General features: G+C 38.4%; 2 protein-coding genes across 2 annotated transcripts; one reads left to right on the forward strand and one right to left on the reverse strand.

Annotated features, from left to right (window-relative positions):
* Positions 1-478: 478 nt before the first annotated feature.
* Positions 479-13091, reverse strand: tdrd5 (tudor domain containing 5; the record flags this gene model as incomplete). The annotated part of the gene is made up of 15 exons (XM_079245575.1): positions 479-670; positions 916-981; positions 5374-5508; positions 5867-6067; positions 6478-6544; positions 6647-6856; positions 7027-7241; positions 7617-7783; positions 8110-8272; positions 10028-10084; positions 10626-10709; positions 11538-11707; positions 11818-12118; positions 12385-12581; positions 12863-13091. 15 exons carry the CDS (start codon positions 13089-13091, stop codon positions 479-481), a joined length of 2454 nt encoding a protein of 817 aa, XP_079101701.1.
* Positions 13092-15968: 2877 nt separating this feature from the next.
* On the forward strand, positions 15969-19264 carry nphs2 (NPHS2 stomatin family member, podocin; the record flags this gene model as incomplete). Its single annotated transcript, XM_079245576.1, has 8 exons — positions 15969-16020; positions 16115-16438; positions 16676-16779; positions 17399-17471; positions 18053-18135; positions 18232-18491; positions 18828-18906; positions 19055-19264. The coding sequence occupies 8 exons, from the start codon at positions 15969-15971 to the stop codon at positions 19262-19264; spliced, it is 1185 nt and encodes a 394-aa protein (XP_079101702.1).
* Positions 19265-22044: the final 2780 nt, after the last annotated feature.

Here is a 22044-nt window from a genome sequence, read left to right on the forward strand (position 1 = left end):
TGTGTGTGTATGCAAAGACTTCATCCATAAAGTTGATGTTTTAAAGTAAATGTTAACTAGTTGTAAATTGCTGCCAATGAAAAATGAGTAACAAAGTGTAGCTGAGTGAGGTAATCTAACAGGGCTTTGAATCCCAGAGTCACCTGACTGCCTGGCCTCCTCAAACTTCAGCAGACTCAACCTACGTGCTTGGAAGTTATGTGTAAAATGTGCACATTTGAATTACCTTGTGTGAAGTGTTGAATCTGACCCTGGTGAGGAGTTCGGCAGCCTGGTGTCCTCTGAATCAACGGGAGCTCCACTGATGAGAGGGCAGGGACTTCTGGCTGTTGCTGCACCTCCTCTGGTGGACAGTCCGAGTGGCAGTCTCTCCTCAATGCTGCTGGTTTGGGAGTTGTCATCTGTGTCTGAGAACACAGAGATGTTTCAACTATAAAAAAAAAGTGCCTCACAGAGGTGTTTAAAAACACAGATGATGTCATCTCACCTTAGGGTCCGCATCACTGTCAGCTTGGGCCGTGTCGGAGTGGGTCAGGTCTAGAGGTGCTTGAGGAGGAAGAGCTGGACATGTGAGGCTAGTTGGAGATGATTTACAACTCAAGGTCTCCTGTTCACTCCAGCTGAGGTTCAGACCATTCAGCTGAGCACTGAAAGAGTCCGACTTCATACCCTGAAAGATGTAATAGAAACCAGGACGTTACTTTACAGTTAAGAGCAGCGCTTGTTATATTTACTGGTATGTAATGATGCACATTGTCGAGTTTTAATTCATTTTAGACAAGGAATTATCAAAATTCTCATACGTAGGTAAATTATCATCAACAATATTCCTGCTGAAACCTTAAACAGACCTTAACTCAGTTTATTTTCAACCCTCCCGAAAACACTTGGCATAAAGACAATGATTGTTTTTACCTGGATGCAGGAAGTGATCTCATCCTCCTCAATCAACTCCAATGCAGGCATTTCTTCATCTTCTACCTGAGATACCAAAAAACTTTCACTCATCAATACTAAAGAATAAATCAAATCAAATGAGCAGCACTTTTAATTAAAAACAACTTAGACTGTAACAAACACACACATGCTAACATCACTTCAGTAAACATAAAGCACTTCTCTATTCTTTATATACAAAGTATTTGAGCATTTACTTTTGATAAAAGCAGTTAATTAAACAGAAAACTTCGGTCAGGATAAATAAGCTGATAAAGGCTTAGTGATGTTCACCATATTGTTGTTGTTATTCATTATTTTGCGGCAAAATCCTGCAGCGTTAAAGACAAGACACTCCTCCTGAACTGTCTGACATGTTGATGGACACCACCAGATAATACCATAACCTGCATTATTTGCTTGGTTACATCGAAGTAAACAGAATGTTTTAACCAAGATTTTGAACCCTTTTCTTGTTCATACAGATCACAGCATGTTAGCTTCATCTTTATTATCTACCAGCAGAAATCTGCAATCAACGTGAGGATGACTGCATCAATTATTCTTATCAGTTACACAAAACACTTTCACTATCCATTTGTATTAAATTAATAAAACCAAACATCGGGTGCAGTCAGGAGAAAGAGCAGACGATTGGTCTGCACCTTTCCTAATGTTCTGGTTGATACAAGTTCACCACAGCAGGAAACTTTATGCCTAAAATGAGAACGTCTACAGGAGACAGTGTGGAATCATTTCCACAAATGACACAGTGGAAATCATTGTTTTCTCATTACAAGCTGCGGGGAACATGTCAGGCTCACTACTGCGTTGACAGTTGATGTATTTGTGTATATTCACAACAGAAACAAGCATGCAGGTCAGCAGAAAAGAGGAGGAAGCAGCAACTCTTACCAGAGTGCACAACACACACCTGCTCACACATACGGACGTAAATGCTCTGGTACATTAGGAGCTACATTTGCACATTGTAGCTGCTCACCGATGGATGATATGGGGTTTCTACTGGAAGGTGAGACGTTTGGATTGGATTTATTTTCCTAATTCTATTTCTTTACATTGCATTATTGATTGTTTTGTTGCTCCTGCAATGTCTAGTTGAATCTGTGAGGACTTATTCGAATATTTTGCACCCAGGATTTTAAAAATTGTTTAAATAAACTATAAAACAAAATGTTCCCATGTTTAGTTTAAAAGCAAATCAGCCATGAACATATGACAGACAGAGAATCTTGTAATCGACTTTCCATTAAAAATCCACTGATTGGCTTCCATCTTATTTATCGTCCAGCATCCAGCTGTGACCTTCCAGCAGTGTGACCATACATTAAGCAGCATTGGGCTGCAACTCCCCCCTCGTTGAGATGATGTGTGTATTTTATACAAGTGTGTACATTGTTTGTGTGAGAACATGTGATGCATTGGGCTTGCAGCATTGACAGTATGGTTGTTAAGATAAGAGCTATGGTCAGGAGAGAATAAAAGCTTTACAACAACAGTAAAAGACTGGGCAGGAAAATAAATGGAAGAGGCGGGGGAGGGGGAGAAGCAGCAAATACTGCAATTTGAATAAAAAACAAAAAACAACTGAGGTGAGTTCAAACAAACCCCTTATTTTAGATATATTATCATACATACATAAACTACACAAAGGAAGAAATTTCTGTTTGGTAGATTATTTCTGTAACAATGCTTCTATGGCAATAAAATCCTACACCATGAGAAGTGCTTTTTTCTTCCTTTTAAAATGGCAACACATTGGAAAGGAAAAGGCTTTTGTGGGATCAGGAGCAGATGTGAGTATGTAGGTTGTGACAATGCCATTGCAACTGATACCAGATTCACTGACAAGATTTGTTAAACATAAAAGTAACAAGTCAAAGACTAATTTTCTTACTTTTAGTTATTTTAAGAAAAGTTCCCTTTTGATGCCAACAGGATGGATTTTGTTCAGATCAGAGGTTGCTTTAGCTGAATATGTTCCATTGTTGACCAGGTGTTTAATACAGTGATGGAAAATCTGAAGGCTATCTGCTATTTGGACAAATTGCAATTCACACAGGTCCACATCTTGCTGTAAGCATGACCGTGGCAGTCTGGAGGACTTAACGAATGCAGAGAAAATAATTCAACCAGCCTCCTGTGTGGCATCATACTCACATATGCAGACATTTTCAGTTTTACCCACAGAGTAGATCACAGAGGTAACCAAATAAGTGAAAAGAAAAACTGATTGCTGTCAGAGCATCAGCTCTGACTAGGAAACTGTCCTCACTGCATCTGGGTGCTGACAGCGCATTTAACAGTTATGGACAGGAGACGTTGGAATAAGCCTGACCACTACTGAACACAAGCTGCTGCATTCTGCAGGATTTCCTCCCGCTGAAGCGAGTTGAATCAGGAAAGCCCTCGTTCTGAGACTCTTGCCAGCTTCTGATCACTTGATGAAGGGAAATGTTGATGGATTTCAATACTTTTGCTGAAGTGGCGTTTGTCATTCCAGTCTCCAGCGTGGCAGCAGAGTGTGAATTAAGTTTCCAGAACAGGCTGTCTTTTCAAGGCAAAAGTCTGAAACCTCATGACGATGGCCTCTGCAGTAATCCCACATGAGACATTTCATTACGCACAAGTGGAAATACAATTCAAGTCCAAGCGAACCAGGAAGAAGCTGTGGGACTGTGTTCAGGCCACAGCAGCTAAACTGTTCATATTTTAAGAGTAATTGTTTAACTTCATTGTTCCACAGTCAGTGGGTTTTGTCGCTGTGGAAAATGAATTCCATGTTTTCATCTGCTTGATGTGGCGTTTCTGTTAGGGCTGGGCGATATGACCTTTTAGTAATATCCCGATATTTTTATGGCATGTCACAATATACGATATATATCTCGATATTTACCTTAGCCTTGAATGAATGCTTTGGTGCTTACAATCACATCAGTAAGATGATTTTGTGTCTCCATTAAAACATAATTGTTCATACTGCATTAAGATATGCTGATTTTAAACATTCATGCCAAAAGGATGAAATTGTAACGAAGCAAACTGATCAAAACCGTATTTATTGAACAGTTAAAGCAGTGGAAGAAACATGTCATTTTAAAACAAAATAAAGTGCCTTTGCATGATGTAATAAATGCAACGTATGAAAATAGGTGCTCTAGCGGGGGACTTTTTAAATGATGAACTATTATAAGGCTTTGCTTTGTGGATACGTTTTTGAGTTGTCGTGTATTTTTTTTAATCACAGAGTTTAGCGTAGAAATCAGTCTTATAATACAGGCAGAATGTCCTCGTATCGTCTCCAATAAACGGCTTCAGACAGTTTTTAATTCAGGATTTGATTCCCACTGCTTTCTGTACTTTCTAGAGACATGACGAGCTAGATAAATATGCTTGTGTCACACACACAGTGGATGAGGTGAGTAAGTGACAGAGGCTGTGAATGTAATCAAATATAATGAATTATTTTTGCATGACGTGAAAAACTTTGCAATTTACATCCCACTCTAATCCAGAGCGAGATCAGTGGCGGATTTGGCTGTTCATTGTGACTGTAGGTGGAGTCGTGCAGGTGTCCTCTCTGCTCCTCTGACTGGCTTCAGCTGCAGCCGGAGCGACTGAGTGCTTTAGGACGGGGAGAGACTCTCGTTCTGACAATAACTTTACAATACGTGCTTTAAAGTCAGTCGCCAAAACACCAGGAAAGTCTCCAATAACTCCTGTAAAAGTTGCTAGATTTGTCGCTTGTCGCTTTTCACAAGAAGTCGCCAGATTTAGCGAGAAAGTGGCTACACGCTGCCTCTCATGACGTAGCACGTAGCTCACGTTATGTACGTAACTAGGTGCGCTTGCTTTAACTCTCTGTGCAAAGCGGTGGAGAGTCGAGGAGGAGGGAGAAAACCCCGCCTACAGCTAAAAACAACTGCGTGACAACAGGATACTCGAATATGACGAATATAGGCATTTTCTATATTTGCACAGGGACTAGCAACGATATATCGAGTATATTGGATATATCGCCCAGCACTAGTTTCTGTTCAGCTTGTTTGGACTGAAAATTCATTAAAAAAGAATGCAAATATAAATATTTTTGGTTTCTCTTATTATCATATATAAAATTAAAGTGATGGGTAAAAACAGATTATGATGGGGGTTTTTATGACCCTGTCAATGAAAATGACGACAACAAACAAGTCCAGTGCAACGTCTGGTTTGGATTTGTCCGACAAATGAAGACATCATAGACCAGATTGATCAGATATGAATGCTTCCTCAATCTACACCAAACAGTCCATTTCACTTTTCTCAGACACTAGCAGCTACTCTGACCTGTAAAATCATGTGTTACTTGTCAGCACTGAAAGATAGAATAAACAGTGAGCAATGCAACAGTTGTCTTCCTTGTGTCTGAGCTACCTTCCGCGTGGCCACTGTGGAGCGTTCAGGAGAATCTGCTGACTTTGGAAATGAAATCAGTTCCTTGTCTACCTCTGGCAGGTCAGGCATTCTCTCGCCCAAGTAGAGACTCACCGGTGTGATTTGGACACAGGACTACAAAAAGAAATCACAGATGAATGAACTTACAAGTTTGGCTGAAAAAAACTAATTTGCAGAATTATTATTTTAACTATTCTTTAATCATGCAGTGCTTATCACACACAGGGAGTTGAATAAAATTCATCAGATTTTGCTACAAGCAGTAAAAAAAAAACTTTTTTTTTTTTTAATTATTTCTAATTATTTTTCTCAATTAAATGAAAAATCAGTGTCTTATATTACTAAATTATTTTTTTGATATATTATATATATATATATATATATATATATATATATATATATATATATATTCTGTTGTATAAACATTATTAATATTATATTGTAATACATTATAATTGTGTTTTTAACTTACTGCTGCAGAGACTGCAGGGCTGCATATAGTCCCGTGGCCTTGACTTGCCAGCACAGTATGGATATAGATGTCCTGATGTGAGTGTGTGTCACACAGAAAGAGATGCAGCACATCTCCAGTGTAGCCATCCAATGCGCCCACTAGGGTGCGATCAGAGCACAGATTCTTGAAAGAAGTGGTGGCCTCAGCAGTCCAGCTACCCTAGAAGTGACCAATCACAGCTGACTTATTCATAAAAGCGAATGGTAACTGCACCAAGCTGCAACTAGGCGCTTTCCAAAAATAACTTAAAAAAATATTGTGCATTAATGGTTTTTCACTGTAAATGAAAATAAGGAGATTATGCAAAGACGATTTTACCATCATAACTAACTTGAAGACTGTATAATATAGTACATAAAACTTATTATTAACTCAATCAGTTGGTTCTATAAAATCCACTGGAACAGTCCCAACAAGGCAATGATATATATCTGGAAATTTATGCTGATAAACTAATATGACTATCAAGAAAATTATGAGTGAACAGTGATAAAAGACAAGTTGAAGGTTTATAAGAAAGCTCACATCTATAAAAAAGAAACTTGTCACCGAATGAGCTTTAAACTTACGGAGGTGGGCTTAATTCCAGTGAGTGATGAAGGAACAGCCTGTGCTGGAAGAACAGAATAATTGGACCTGGAAGACAGAGAGGAAGAGTATTTAGTACAGGAAGGCACACACCTACTGGCTCTGGAATAAGATTTGTGCACTTTAACTGGTTAAACGTTCGACCCTTACTTGAGAAATTTGAGGTCAGCACTCTTAACCACGGTGATGTCACCAAAGTCGACGTAGTAGACCTTAACCTGAGAGGGGCTGATAACTGCGTGGATCACCACTCGGTAGAACCACATCCCTCTGGGTGACACGCAGCAAACCTGACCTGGCCGGATAAACTGCTCAGGAAGGCGGTACCTTTCTGATACCTCAGGAGAGGTGTAACATCGTCTTAAAAAAACAATAAAAGCAAAACTTTTATTTTCTACAGGAGCAGATCGAATGATAAAATGTTAAATGAGTCTCTGAAATGGTATTACAGTTCTATCGTAGTGTAATATAGTTGGTACAATATGCGAAAAAAAGGGTTAAGATATTATCTTTAGACAATCCGCAACAACCTCATCTCAAACATCATGTTGTCTACAGCATGGGCCTCCTCGCTCTCAGTGAAACGGATGTAGAAATGTCCAGGCGAGACCACCTGCTCCACCAAGACAGCCACCACTTCTCGAGCACTGTGGCGGGTTGGTGGTTTGAGACACTGATTCAGTAGGGCATCCAGGGGCAACTTGGAAGACTTTAGCACCAAAAGGGGAGGGTACCTTTCAGACATCTACAAGAAGCAAAAAAAACAAAGAAGCTGAATGCAGGTGGTGGACAGGACACAGCAATGGTCATATAACCATTCAGATTTACTTTTATTTTTAAACATAAACCCCTGCTTGTACGTATGAATGAAAGCTATATTTTACATAGGATGCTGGAATAACCACTTTAAATAAAAATATATAAGCCATTAACTTCTGAGGTGAATTATGAGTTAACAATCTTGTTGTTTATTTATGAACTAATAAAATTGTATGATTAGTTGTTGTTACAACTTCAAATGCTTATTGTCAAATGCTAACACACCTCATCAATGCAGATGCCCCTAATAATTTAAAGCCTTGTCTGACTGCATCATGAGAATAAGAAGTTGTCGCCTTACTGTCTCTTTGGTCTTGCAAACGTTGCTCGTCTCCAGCTCTTTATTCTCACTGTTTTCCTTCAACCCATCATCTCCATCCAGTTTACCTTCCCAAAGAGACGGTTGACTGCTTAAGTAGTAACTCGTAACCTGTGACTCATCACTTGTACTCTTCATTTTGTTGGAATCTGGAAAAGGAAAAAAATGTTTTTCCAACGAATTTTTTTTCCCAACAGGATCTGATTAAATTGAGAAAAAAAACATATTCAAGAGAATAAACATTTAAAACTGCCACAAACATAAATTGGTGTTTTAATTCCTCTTGAATCACCACTGAAACATTAACTAGTAATCACATGTACATGTCCTTTTTTTGGGATAATTCTCCAGCCAGCCTGATCAAACACTTGATCAGCTGTACAAATGAAGATCAATAAAAGAGTCAGTTTAATTCTAGTGAATTTGTCTCATGAAGAAACTTGAACAATTATGTCTAAAAAACGTGCCTCCACACCTGATATTGTGTTGTCAGCTTTGTGTATGTCCATTATTATCCAATGGCGTCCATTGTCGTCTTCAGCTGGTATCAAGTGGAAAACGTCACTCAGGGCACCAACAAGTTCGGTGACGCTGACAAAGCCATTCTGCAACAGCGGCAAATCTTCTCCGAAGAGCCTCTGCGGAAAGAGAGAGAGAAAAAAAAGAGAGAGAAAAAAAAAGAGGAATAGCAGGGATTTATTTTATAAAGTAGTATAAGTAGGTTAGTGAAATAACATCTGGCTGAACTCAGGGTTTTCATTTTTTATTCTTACTAAGGTGTGTCACTGTGGCAATTTATACGGGAGATCTAATCTGTTCCAGATCCATCTAAACTACGGCTACTCAATTAGATATTCAGGTGGGCCAGATTTAAAAAAAAAAAAAAAAAAAAAAAAATGATCAGAGCCAGTAAATAAAGTAAGGGAAAATAAATCAGTAAACATAAATAAATACAAAAAAAGACACATTTACATTTTGAAAAATAAGTAAATTATTATTTTTCTATTTTAAATTTAGTCCCACATGACAAGGTTGTGCACAAAATAAAATAATAAAAGTTCCAGTCAGAGCCTATTTTTCTCCTGACTTTTTACATAAAAAGTTCATATCAAACTAAACTTCTCCTCACATTATAATCTTTAAACACCACCACACACTCATTGCACATAAACACATCTGTTTGGTGCTCGAATGTGACTGAAAAATAAACAAATACTTTTCAGTCCAGACAGGGTTAAATCTGCGGTTTTTGTTGCCAATTTTGCGTTTTGGGACAGAGAGCGACATGCTTGCTAGCGCTACTCTTACAACCTCAAAACACAACAACACGAGCTGGGGTTAATGTGGCTAGGCAACCAAGTGTTGCATTCATGGTCTGTACAACTGTAGGATCGTAGGCTACTTAATCAGTGTAGGAATGACTGAAGGTTCTTGATCAATATCTTTATTCTTTTACATGAGCTGGGCCATATAGAAGTTGGTTCTGGGCCGCATGTGGCCCGGGGGCCGCCATTTGAAGAGGCCTGATCTAAACTAAAGGTCAACATGTCGGAAAAAGCTTCTCGTAAAAAATCGATTCACTCAGTCAGAAGAAATGCAAACGGTTCCACTTATCTCTAACTAAAATGCATACTTATAAGGAATACCCAAGCAAAAGGTATTCTCTTCTTACAGACAGAAACTGCAAGAAGCTGGACCAACTGGTTAAAAGGGGAGGCTCAGAGCTGGGCGGGAGACTGGACCTTCTGGGAACAGTAGTGGAGAGGGTTACCCTGAATAAGCTGAGAGCTACAATGGATAAAGCAGACAATCCCTCTACAGCTGCCTTAAGGAGCAGTCCCAGCAGCTGCCTCCTCTCCCTGTGCTGCAGAACGGAGCATTTCAGGAGATCTTTCATCTCCACGGCCATTACCAATTTAGTAAAAAAAATAAAATAAATAAACTCCTGCATCTCACTTCCGCATGTACATGCAGCATCTCGGGGACAGCAGCATCTGATCATTGAGCATCTTTACGTTGTTTTTATGGTGATTTTAACTCTTGTCTGACTGTTCAATTCTATTTGTTTATTCTGTTTTTAAAACCCTGTGAAAGGTGGAAGGGTGAATTTTCACTGAACTGACAGACTATCCATCTATCTATCTATCTATCTATCTATCTATCCATCCATCCATCTATCTTTTGTAGCATACAACAGATGCTGACTGGCTTTAAATTGTTCCAACTGACATTAAAGTCTTGGAACTAAGACGGTAACTGAACAATAAAAAGTCTTTTCCCAGTTTTCCTCACAGCTTTTGGACATGCAGTGTGTGAGTGTACAGCAAGCAGACTTACTCATTAAAGATTATGTTTTCTGTTTAACATAAACAACACAAACATTTATGTTTTACCCTGTACTCAGCAGGCAGATCGTGAACTGATAATCCTCCAGCCGTCTGACCTACAACCTGCAGAAGAATGGAGACATGAGTTCAATATATGTATCTTGAAAATCATAACTGCAATCATATCCTGGTTAAATTATGTATAAACACCAAAAAACAAATATGTTCATATTAATACCCTTCACATCTTCATTATGTATGACATCATCTTTGTGGTAGAAAAAAAATTTTTTTTTAAAAAGTTTGGCTCTGACGGTTAATTTGTGCTGTTGTGTGTCCATGTTCATGCTCCATTGAGACAACAAATAAAACATGTTGTTCCATTTGATGAACAGCTGCCGTCACATGCATCATGACTGACAGCGATCTCCAAGCAAGGGAGACTAATGACGTATTAAGCTGAGTGACTGTATTAAACAGCCACACTTGATTTATATTTAATTCCATGCAGCTGTTTTTCACTTGGTGTTGCTATACACACATGGAACATACTGACAGGTGCACTTGGGAGGAGCCACACAGTCTGGGTGCTGTTTGTCATTGCACTTGCAGAATTAAAACGGAGCCCTGGGACATGTAACTATAAAGCAGTATGAAGTCTGACCTTGCGTAACTTGTCCTTCAGCTCCTGACTAATGATGCCAGCAAGTCCATTCTCCAGGATTTGCTGACGAAGCTCCTCCTCCAGCTGACACAGAAGCAGAAAAGAAAATGTAACAGGACGAAAAAACAGAATACTGTACACAAAAACTTTTTCATCCATGCATTTTAGTGACATTTTATTAAATGGTTGGTCTAAAACAATGATTCAACATCTTTTCAGAGGATCGCAAGATCATTGATAAAAAAAGCTACACTTATCAAATAAATTGGGAATTTTCAGTGGGGAGGAAGGAGGAAGATATTCATCTTGGGAATTATTATTTTAATGCATTAATGCTTTAAAGCATAAAGAACAAAGTTACTAGTTACCCAGTACTAAATATCTGAATGGGGCATCATCACGGTAAAAGAAGCTGATTTTGTGCATGCAGATGCTTTGTTACAGCGTGAACCAGAAACCATTTTATCCTACCTACTTATGAAGTTTCTGATATTTTTCAAGCCTTACATTTTAAATCTTTATCATCAGGTGTTCATAAAGTTATAATGGATTCCATTTTAAAAATCTGAATTTGGCACTATCTCAGGGAGAAAAGCTGATTTACGTCATATTTGCCACAGATGTAAGACCACTTTGTCCACTGTACTGATGAGGATTCTGTCAGTTGTCAAGCTTTACATTTACATGACGAAAATCTGAATTCTTGAAAAAAAAACAAAAAAACCCTAAATCCAATTCAGGGAGCTGGAGCCTATCCCAGCAACCAGTGGGCGAGAAGCAGGGGACGCCCCGCACAGTTCGCCAGTCCATCGCAGAGAGTACTAAGGCTGTGCCTCTAATGTACCTCAAAACAACCGCACATGCTAATTTTTTTTAATTTTTTTAAAAAGGATGTTTCCAAAGGAAACACACCTGGATTACACGTTTCTGAAAAAGTTGACCCTGTTGGCAAGGCTCTGGTTTGCTGTCATTGCTTTTCTCAACCAGTGCTGGTTTGCTACCGACAGCTGGGTCTTTATGGACAGGGCTTGATGTCTTCTCAGACTGCTGGTTCAGAGGACTCAGATTTACAGCAACTTCACCTGGAGAGCGCAAATATAATTTACTGCCTCAGAAAAGCAACAAAACGAAACATACATCTGTGAGCTGAGGAATTTAGTGATCAAAACAAACAAATAATCTATTAGCGCACCTGGGTGTTCTTTTGGTACTCTTATTTTTGGATTTGTTGAAGCTGGCTTGCCATAACAATGCGATCCTTGCTTTATCAGTCCGGTCCTGCATGGTTGGCTGGACCCCCTCTGGAAACATCTGGGCAGCATATGTTCTCTCAGGGTGAGAACTGAGCCAAACCTGCCTTGCTTGATAAAGATCATATCTCCGGCTGCTTCCAGCATCTCTCCAATAGAGTAAAAGCCGTAGTTGCGGGGACGCAACGGCTGGCCAAAGTAGCGGTAGTAACAGGCCTCTAGGTCTGACAACTTGAGTCCTCCACCCTAGGAGAGAATCCACAACATTACACACACACCTCTACTTCTTTCTTAACTGGTTGTCTCCCACTCCAATGTCAACAAAGTAATAAAAACACCATAAACAGTTTAAATTTGAACAAGCTTAAAACAATAGAAACTTAAAAAAAAAAAAAAAAGCTCTAAAATAAGAAATGCTTTACAAACCAACTAAAACAGCTGAATAACTTTAAGCAGGCGTAAACAGTCCATATCATCTTTCAGAAATCCTTCGTATTACAGCGTCATACCTGGGAGAGTAGGAGGCGTAGCTGTGCTCTCAGATGAGCAGGTAGGGCTGGAGGTGCATGACCTCTCCTGGGGAGAGCCACACAGTTGTAACGTGGAGAGTAACGACTAAATCCGTCCCTCTTTACTTTGTCATTCTTCGGCATCCGCTGCTTGGCCACAAGCTCCTCGATGTGTCGCGTGGAATCATCACTCACAACTTTCATGAAAAAGGAAAAACAAATCGGGACGTATGACACCAGAAAATGTGGACTTGGAGGTTAAAGTTAAAAACTAAAGCCTGCCTTAAACTGAAGTACGTTGAATAGAGTATAAAATACTTGCTTTTTTACTTTTTGACTTGCTTTTAATTAAATTGGCTCAGACTGTTTCAATCAGGTGATAATATGACTGTTATGGGTCAATCCCAGACTTCAACTTTGAATCCAATATTAGTTTTTCAATCCAAATCGTAATGGCAACACAATATAAACACGGTACCCTTTAAATATGGGCTTCCATCTGTTCTGTAGTTAATAGACACTACATCAGGCATCTCCTTAACCATGTCCATAACGTTCCTGAAGCCCAGAAGTTTCAGTGGCATTGGATGCCCCAACATGTTGAAGTAGTCTTTTTTGAGCCGATCAGGGTCCAAACCCATCTTGGACGAAACGAGCAATGAGCGGACATCCTTCTTCAGGTGTGCTAAAATGTCTTCTTGGCTCATCTTGCCTCCTTGAGTCTCAAAAACACAAGAGGACAAGTGTAACAACATTGTGTGCATTTACCAAGCAAACCCATGAATAACACAGTGGATATTGCAATGTATGATTGCCTGAATATATATATTACTTTAATTAAAAATAAATAAATAAATAAATTTTTTTTTTTTAAAATCATGAAATTTGATTCTTACATTCATCTTTCACTCTGAGTGTACGTGCTTCCAGCAAATATTTTCTGTGCAGACTATTCTGTGTATTATTCTTACAGTAAATTATGCTAAATGGCCAAAGTTCATGCATCATCACGTGACTAAGATATCTATGTTCATGCCTTTATTTCATGTAGGTATAAATTAAATCATGCCTACATGATTTATTAATGTATTCTATTTTATTTGGGCTTTCGCGCGTTCTTTCTGCGTTAAGCAAATTGTGTTAACTTGTAAAATGTGAGCTGAATAAAACAAGCATTTTTTCAGGTTAATGTTGTGCTTCACGTCTTTTAACAGCTTCACAGAACTGTTGACGAGGTCACTGCTTTTTACCAAGCAACATAAAACTTGAACAAGCCTGTAAATAATACAGTTAATTTGCAACATGAAAATGTATTTTTTGCAAGCTTTTCTCATCAATTTCCGTGAGAGCTAAATATAATACAATACCTCCTAAAAAATTTCCTTGTAGATTAGTTAAATTACTGTGCTGCAGTTTAACAAGTTGGTGAACGTTAGCGTCAGTTTTGCACAGACTACATAGCCTATATATAAAATATACTTATAAATGTTTTCGAGTCTGTAACGTTTCAAAAAGAATATGTCTCTGCAATGAAAATGCATATGAAGTCTTGTGGACATAAACTAAAGTTACGTACAGTTCTTATGTTAGTTTATCTTGTCCAATTTGATCTTGTCCCTTCTCCGCTAGCTGAAACCTTAATCACCTGTTGTTGCTGGAGGACCGTCAACGTTGCTGCACGTGAAAGCGAGAAAAGGGGGGCAGCAAAATGTTTTTCATTTTTAAAAACAATGGCTGCTAAAATAACGATAAATTAAAAACAAGACTGTTGCAATTTTTTGTATGCTGCTAAGTTTGAGTAAATTGGAACTCCGGCTTTGTTGACCCACATTACCGTCTATGGCGGCGCACCAAACAGAGATCGTTTATTCTAGAAAGATGAGCCGCTTCTCCTGTGATGGACTGGCGACCTGTCCAGGGTGTACCTCGCCTAGTGATTGCTGGGGTAGGCTCCAACTTCTCTTGACTTGACCAAGCAGTTGAGGAAATGATGGAGCCGTTTCTCTACCTTGTGATTAGATTAATACAAAGGTCCACCGTGCCTGTTAGATTTCGGCACTAATTTATCCGAAAAAACCAAGATTTTCCCATCTCATTTCTACATGACTTTCCGAACCTTGAATAATAATAATAATAATAATAATAATAATAATAATAATAATAATAATAATAATAATAATAATAATAATAATAAACCTTGAAATATAGCCTACTTCAATAATATTAGTAAATAATAGGTCCTAAAGCAGCAGTATCTAGAGAATAAAAAAAACTTTTTAACTAGCCTAAGTTTATTGAGCTCGGTAGATATTTTCATTTCACAGTAAATCCAAGAAAATCACGTTACTTCCTAGATTTAGGTTGCAGTAAAGAGAATAATTGTTATGGAGCTTGCACCACTGTTCTCCACGTGAATCACGCGGTTATAGCTAATCTCAAACGTGCTGACGGTTTCACGGAGGGCGGGACTGCTGCGTTTAAGAAAAGTCACGCAAAATCGATTTTGAAATGGAATTAAGTTTCTGACAAGTGTTGAATTAGACCCAGTAGGGCCAGTTCTACATCTCGCAGGCCACAACACTGTAGACGTTAGATGCTTTCCTGCTCCAGCATACCTGATTAAAATCAAATGGCTCTCCTCAGCATGCTTGTTCTGCCAAACATGTTGATCCATATGATTCAGGTGTGCTGCAGCAGGAAAGCTTCCAAAATCTGCAGGACCATGGCTCCCAAACTTTGAGCAACCTTGCTCTGGAGGAAAGTTTTTAGTATACCTAGTGATATTTTATAAGCAGATGACTAATTTCAGTGTGTTTGTAAGATATATCCAATTTTCTTCTAAATTCTCGTCCCTAAAGGCTGGTGCCATGCAGGGTTTGGAAGTTTCCCTGGAGCAACATACCTGATTCAGATCAGGAGGTAAATTAGTCCCAAAATCAAACTGCAAAAGTATGACTCAGGTGTGTTGCAGCAGGGACATTTATATAACATGTCGTCCCTTGGGGACCAAGATTAAGGATCCCTGAGTAAATAATCTGTTTAATTAAGAACATCTGGGAGGATACTGGATGTCTTTTTCTGTCTAAATAGAGATCTCTCCTCAAAAGCTGAGTCTACACATTCCCTGTCAGGACACTCTGACTCCCTCAGCCTCCACCCAATCATCACGTCTCATCAGTTAACCTTCAACTGTCCCTTCCAGACATCTCTGATTAAAAATACAAACCAAATAAATGGATACAAACTCTAAAGACCATTATGTTTGAATATGATGTCATTTTTATGTTAATTAAAATGCCACGATTGAACAGCAGAAAAATGTCTTTCACTAAAATACATAAATTAATCCACATACTATTAGGGAGTACTTATTTTCAACTAACATGTCTTCATAACCCTTCTAATGTTTGACTGTGGTGTAGTTTTTATTGCCATCAGAGCTTTTAGCTAATAAACTGACGACTAACTAAATAAACATTAGATTTTTTTTTTAGCATAAGACTGACGACAGAAAAGTTCTCTGACATAAGTGGCACTCCCACTGTTATGTTACACCCACATTCGTGCTGTCAGCATCCTTTACAATGCCTTTGTTCACTCCACCAGACACAGAGGAAGCAACTTCCAGTGGCAGAGGTCCCAAATTTTCTACCTCATTATTCCAAAGAAAACCCAAAACAAAATACAAAAAAGTTTCCAGCATCTGTCACTCATGTGTTTTTCCCTGCAGAACCACCAGCCAGCATGGAGAAGTCCTCCAATGTCCTGCAGCATCACCGACCGAGAACGATGCCCCGGAAGGAGAGGGAAAGGAAAGCTTCAGGATCGCCAAGAAGCCAACATGAAAGAGAACCCAAAACACGTCGACTCCCTGCAACACCGTCAGCAAAGAAGGACAGACTGCAGAAGGAGAAGACGGAGACAAAGCAGATGAAGACGGAGCAGGAGACAGAGGTCAAGCTGAAATCTACTGTGGTGGACATAGACAGTGTCAGAGACGATGAGAACAAAGAGGAGACTTTGGGACTCCTGGAAGCAGCAGAGCATGAAGACGGTGAGTCAAGCTGGGTGGTCATGATGCAGCAGCTTTATTTAGATGCATTTTTATGTAACATTTGTGTGCAGCTGTTGGTATCAGTAAATCTGCTATTTAAAGTTGTCTGTCATCAGTATTAATTCAGGCTTTTGGGCCATTTTGTAGCTTTTTTCTGCTCTGACTTTGATGTAAAATGGTTGTTGTAAGAACATGTTACGTGAATGTTTTGACACTAAACACTGTTGATCCCTGCAGGTCTGAAGCGCAAAAACCTGGGAGTGTTTGAGTGGCTGCTCATGGTCCTTGTCTTGGCTTTGGTTATCCTCTTCCTTCCTTTTTCCATCTGGTTCTGTGTACAAGTATGACCTACAACTCAAACCATATAGAAATCTGTCACATTATAACCTTCTAATGAATAAAACTGTGATAACTGACCATATTTCTTCTAAACAAAATAACATTTATTTTGTAGAAAGGACTATACACTCCTCAATAAGAAGTAGAATATTAAAATAAGTAAATACAGGACTGTGTGGTGTGTAAAAGAACTATTCTTCAGATGCTATTGTCACTTACAGCCCTTGTTTTACATGAGTAAGGCAAAATATTAGTTTTAATTACCAGTTAAGTAAAAATGACTTGTCACATCTATATGAAAGATATAAGATCATGAAGTTTCAAGTAAGATTACCTAAATGTGTTGTACATCAGAGGAACAGGGGTACCCATTTCTGTTCCTGCAAGGGCCATAATTCTCCAGGTATTTCAACGTGTCTCTGCTCCAACACACCTGACTCAGACTAATCATTGTGCAGAACTTCAGTTGGACACATCAATGTAAGCCAGGTGTGTTGGAACAAGGACACATAAAAAACCTGCAGGACAAAGGCCCTGGAGGACCAACTTTGGGCGCCCCTGGTCTAGAAAGAAATGCACCCCATTCACATAGGTTGATTAATTTAAAGATGTCATTTACAGGTTGTGAGGGAGCATGAGAGAGCTGTGATCTTCAGACTCGGTCACCTCCTACGAGGAAAACCCAGAGGACCAGGTCAACGCAAATACTGTGTTTTTATTTATTTATTTATTTTTATCTGTCATCATTATTTTCGTTAATGCTTAACCCAAGGAATATATGGTTAGAGGAGGTTAAGGGCTCTTTTTTCCTCCGTTGTTTGCTTAAATTTCACTATAAGAGCACAAATGACTGGATTTCTGCTATGATGATACTTTTGTGTGGTTTTCTTTTAGTTTCTTCTTTGCTAAGTTGGTGCCAAGTTACGTCATAACAATGATACCATAAAGTTAACATAGGAGTCATTATTTTGATTAAAAAGTGTGCTTGCAGATAAAGGGACGTAATAATTATAGCCTGTACAGTATTTTCTCTGATTATACCATCAAACTGTTGAAATATGACAAATTCATTAGTTGTTTTAGAAAATTGACACATTTTCCACAGGAAGTGACAGAAAATCCAATATTTGCTAATTTATTTAACTTTTTTTAGGCAAGACCTCATGGAGACATGGGTCCTGGATCAGTGATGGGCATCAATAAAGTAAACATGGCTGGGAAAAGATTAATTTTACTGTGTTGGAACAACTTTCTGCCTCTTCATTCTCCCTCCAGGCCTCCTTTTCTACCTCCCGCTTCTTGATGTGTGTTACAAAGTTGATATTCGGCTTAGAATGTTGCAGGTTCCTCCTCACATGGTACAGGAAAAACAAAAAACACCAGACAGAATTAAACATATTTAGAATATAAATAAAAAATACTGTGGATTTACATTTTCTTCTGCTTCCCTGCAGGTAGTGACCAAGGACTTGGTGAGGCCAGAGCTGAGTGCAATTTGTTATTACCAGATAGAAAACGTTGCTCTGTGCAGCGCCGCTCTGTCCAGTCTGACCACAGTGCTGCAGAGTCTGGTTCAGGCAGCGGTCAGAGATGTTCTTGCCCAACACACATTCAGCCACATCCTGCTACACAGGCGGAGGATCGGGGAGCAGATACAAACAGTCGTGGACTCTGTCGCTTGCCGGTGGGGTATCAGGGTGGAGAGAGCAGACATGTAAGAGCAGAGATGAAAAGTCTCTTTAGTTTTTAATCAGCCTTCCTTTTTATATTCAACTAAATTTGGCTGCATTGCTTTGTAAGCCTGTAATGTTGAAATCTAAACGTTTAACTCACTAAATGTGAAAGATATTTTGAAAAACCATAAGATGAAGTAATATTGTCCAGTAAATGAGGAGGCAGTTCTTCTGCAGTGTATTGGTTCCTGAAAAGGACTTTTCTCTGCACACTGATTTTTCCTGGTAAACAACAAAGAGAACGTCAGAGATTTGTGTTGTACAGAGACGGTCCTGCTGACCAGGCTGGGTGGTGCTTGTGTTTGATTTTCTGTCAGAGATGAGCTCAGTTTTCCTGCTGAGTTACAGCAGAGCCTGGCTGCACAAGCTGAGGTCAAGAAACAGCAACAGGTCAGAGTGAGTCACCATTCACGAGCACTCCTTCTTTTGTTTTAATGTTTATGCATCTTAATTTTGATTGGAGACACCTTTTATCTCACAGATTTGTGCATCCTCAGCAGATTTTGGACAGAAAATCCATTTCAGCAGTTTTTGTCATCTGCAGGTAAAAGCAGCAGAAAGCGAAATAAGCGCCTGGGATGGGTTTAGGTCATCCCTTCGTCTCCTTCACCCCGCACTGGTACTTCCTCTGCCTCCAGATCTCCTCAACATAAACTCTGACCTTTCATCCCTCCCACCACCTCCTCCCCCAGCTGTGGAAGAGGAAGCAGGAAGGATAGTGGAGGAACAAGGAACAGACTCATCAATGATGTGACAGTTTAAAGAGGAAATGTTTATTATTTACACCGTATATGTAACTGAAACTTGAGCAAAGGCAACATATATGATGGGGTTTTTTTTCTAACTATTGCTAATTTTGGATTTGGCATCAGTAACACAGTAGAAATCAGTTTAAAGAAGATCTTTGACACTATTTCACAAAGAGAAGGAAGGAACATTTCATCACTATGACAGTAAGCAAACAGCTGAACAACTTCATAGTAATATTTATTAAAAGAAAACATGAGAGGCTTCAATATTTAAAGTAAATAGTATAATTAGAAAAATAATTAAAGCACTGCATTTAAACAAAAAATTTTGCAGTGGAAATCACTGCTTGGCTCAGAGGCTGACCATCGTTAACCCTTTATAAGGCACTCAATGAAAAACCTTGAAATTAGAAAATTTAGCCTAAAATTGTCCTTCTGGTATGTACCAAGACCTCCCTTCTGTTGTTACATTAACAAAATAAAATAGTTTCATACTGAATATGAAAAAACCCCAAATGATCAAAAATAGTCACTTGCCATATAAAGGGTTAATACACACAGTTTGTTGCTGCAAGCACAAATAAACATTAATAACATGCACAGATAAACAGAATCATGTAAAAAACAAAGTACTTCCTTGTTCGCTTGGTAGTTTTATGTACTGGGATATAAAAACAACTGGTCTTTACTGGGTATTAAAGTCAACAATACCTCCATTTTTTTTTAATATAACATAAAGTTAAAATGCAAATCAGGGAATGAAAAACTAAAGAAAAACCAATTCAGTAGTTTGTAAAATAAATTGAGTTTATTTTCATCTTTTTATCTGAAACTGTGGAGGAATTCTGTGATTTTTCTCACAGTGGGCTTGACTCACCAGCAGTTCCTCAGAACACGTGTTCAGTCCTACTTACAAAGCTTTTAGAAATGTTGTGGCATTTGTGAAAATCTTTGTAACCAGAATTTGTTCGAAAAACAAATTCAACAAATACTCAGGAGTACTTGTACCAATGTTTCAGTGATGGCGCGTTTGACCTTAATCAGTGTTTGTGTTGTTTAAAATAAAATAAAACATAATTTTATGTCAATTGTCTATAATTTTGTCATTTATAAAGTATTTTGTTGTTTTAAAGTACATAGCAAGAAATTGCAGCTTGTGACAGAATATAATTTACTTAAGGAGAAAATAAAACACATTTTTCTGCCCAGAACAAGACTACCTGTACATGTGTAATAAGTCACCTTCACCTGATTTGTTCCCTCATCCGCAAAAGAAATCGCTTCATACATGTCTGAAGCACCCGCAACTCCCAGAGCAACCTGCTCAACATACTTTCTAAGAATAAATGTTTTAATAATGTTTAAACAGATAAAAGTAGATGTAAAAAAAAAAGTACTGCTAGAGTGTATATCTATTATATTGATTAGCTTTATTGGCAGATGGAGGTTATTCCCTAACCTCCAGGTTAATAACATCCCTGAACAGCCTGCAAACTCATCTGGAGGTGTTATTTCATCAGATACACACACGTCAGTGAACTGCATCTTACAAGGGTGCTGGACTCATTTGAACACAGTCGCTTTGTTTTTTTTTTTTTTAAATAAAATTGATAAAGTACAGTATGTAAGTGGAGAGGAAAATTTGCTTTACCACTTTCACCAAGTGTAATTGCATACTCACACACTCATGGAGCCAGACTGCAGGATTGCTGTCCAAGTTTAGGAGTAAATACTTGCTCATTTGTATATGAAGTGAATTTAAAATGATTTGAATTTTACCATGTGCTTGTTTATAACCAAGTGTATCACTTAAACAATGACGACAAACAGGTTTAAGTGCACATTTCTCATGTTGTCATTTATTTTTGAATGAATTATTTTGGCCGTATGTTTAGTTTTTCTGACTTACATTTGCACGCTGCCCGCCAGTCTCATGACCATTTCTGGGTACTTATGGACATTTATCTGCAAAGCAGGACCAGCTGGCACATCCTTTTAACTTGCTGAGAGATTGGTGTTGACCAATCAATGTATGGACAATCTGTGGTCTGTGAACACATTTCTGAATTATAAAAAGAAATTAAGTGAAATTTGAAAACCAGTTCAAGGAGATTGTCCTCTTTGTGAATGGGGCCAGATGTTCCTGCAGTTCACTGGGATCAGGTTGAAATTTGCAACAACATAATTATTTAGTCTTTTTAGCTGTTGTACTTGGGATCATCATCTTGTTGCATTAAACATTTTTTAAGTTAGAAAATGTGAAGCAACACATTGGTGAACTTGTCTCCTGAGAAGATGGTTTATACGACTGAGCTTGAGCAACTAAAATCTGGGTCTGTAAGCTGTTACTGATGCTTTAAAAGGCAATTTGTGCATCTTAAAAGGGGACCCATAAATTACTCTTAATGAACATATTCAAGCATGATGCATGCAACGTTCTTTTGATGCCATCTGATGGATTAAACATTTGTCTACCATGTGATGGGTGTGAAAAAATCATGTGATCTATACTGATACCTCAATGCCTCTAATGTTCTTTGATTCAGTTAAACATTAAATAAAGAAATGTCAGGTCCAGTGAAATGTAGGCATAAATCAAATCAATCTTTATTTATAAAGCGCTTTTCATGCCAAAAGCAACACAAAGTGCTTTACATGATAAAAACTATTCATGCAAATTCAAATAATACAAACCAAAATAAATAACAATAGCAATTTAAAAACATGCTCAACAGAGTCTCTCCCACACAGTCATATGCACACGCAGAAAAAAACTATTCAAAAG

The sequence above is a fragment of the Telmatherina bonti genome (assembly GCF_933228915.1).
Source record: "Telmatherina bonti genome assembly, chromosome: 8".
In the NCBI taxonomy this organism is placed as follows: domain Eukaryota; kingdom Metazoa; phylum Chordata; class Actinopteri; order Atheriniformes; family Telmatherinidae; genus Telmatherina; species Telmatherina bonti.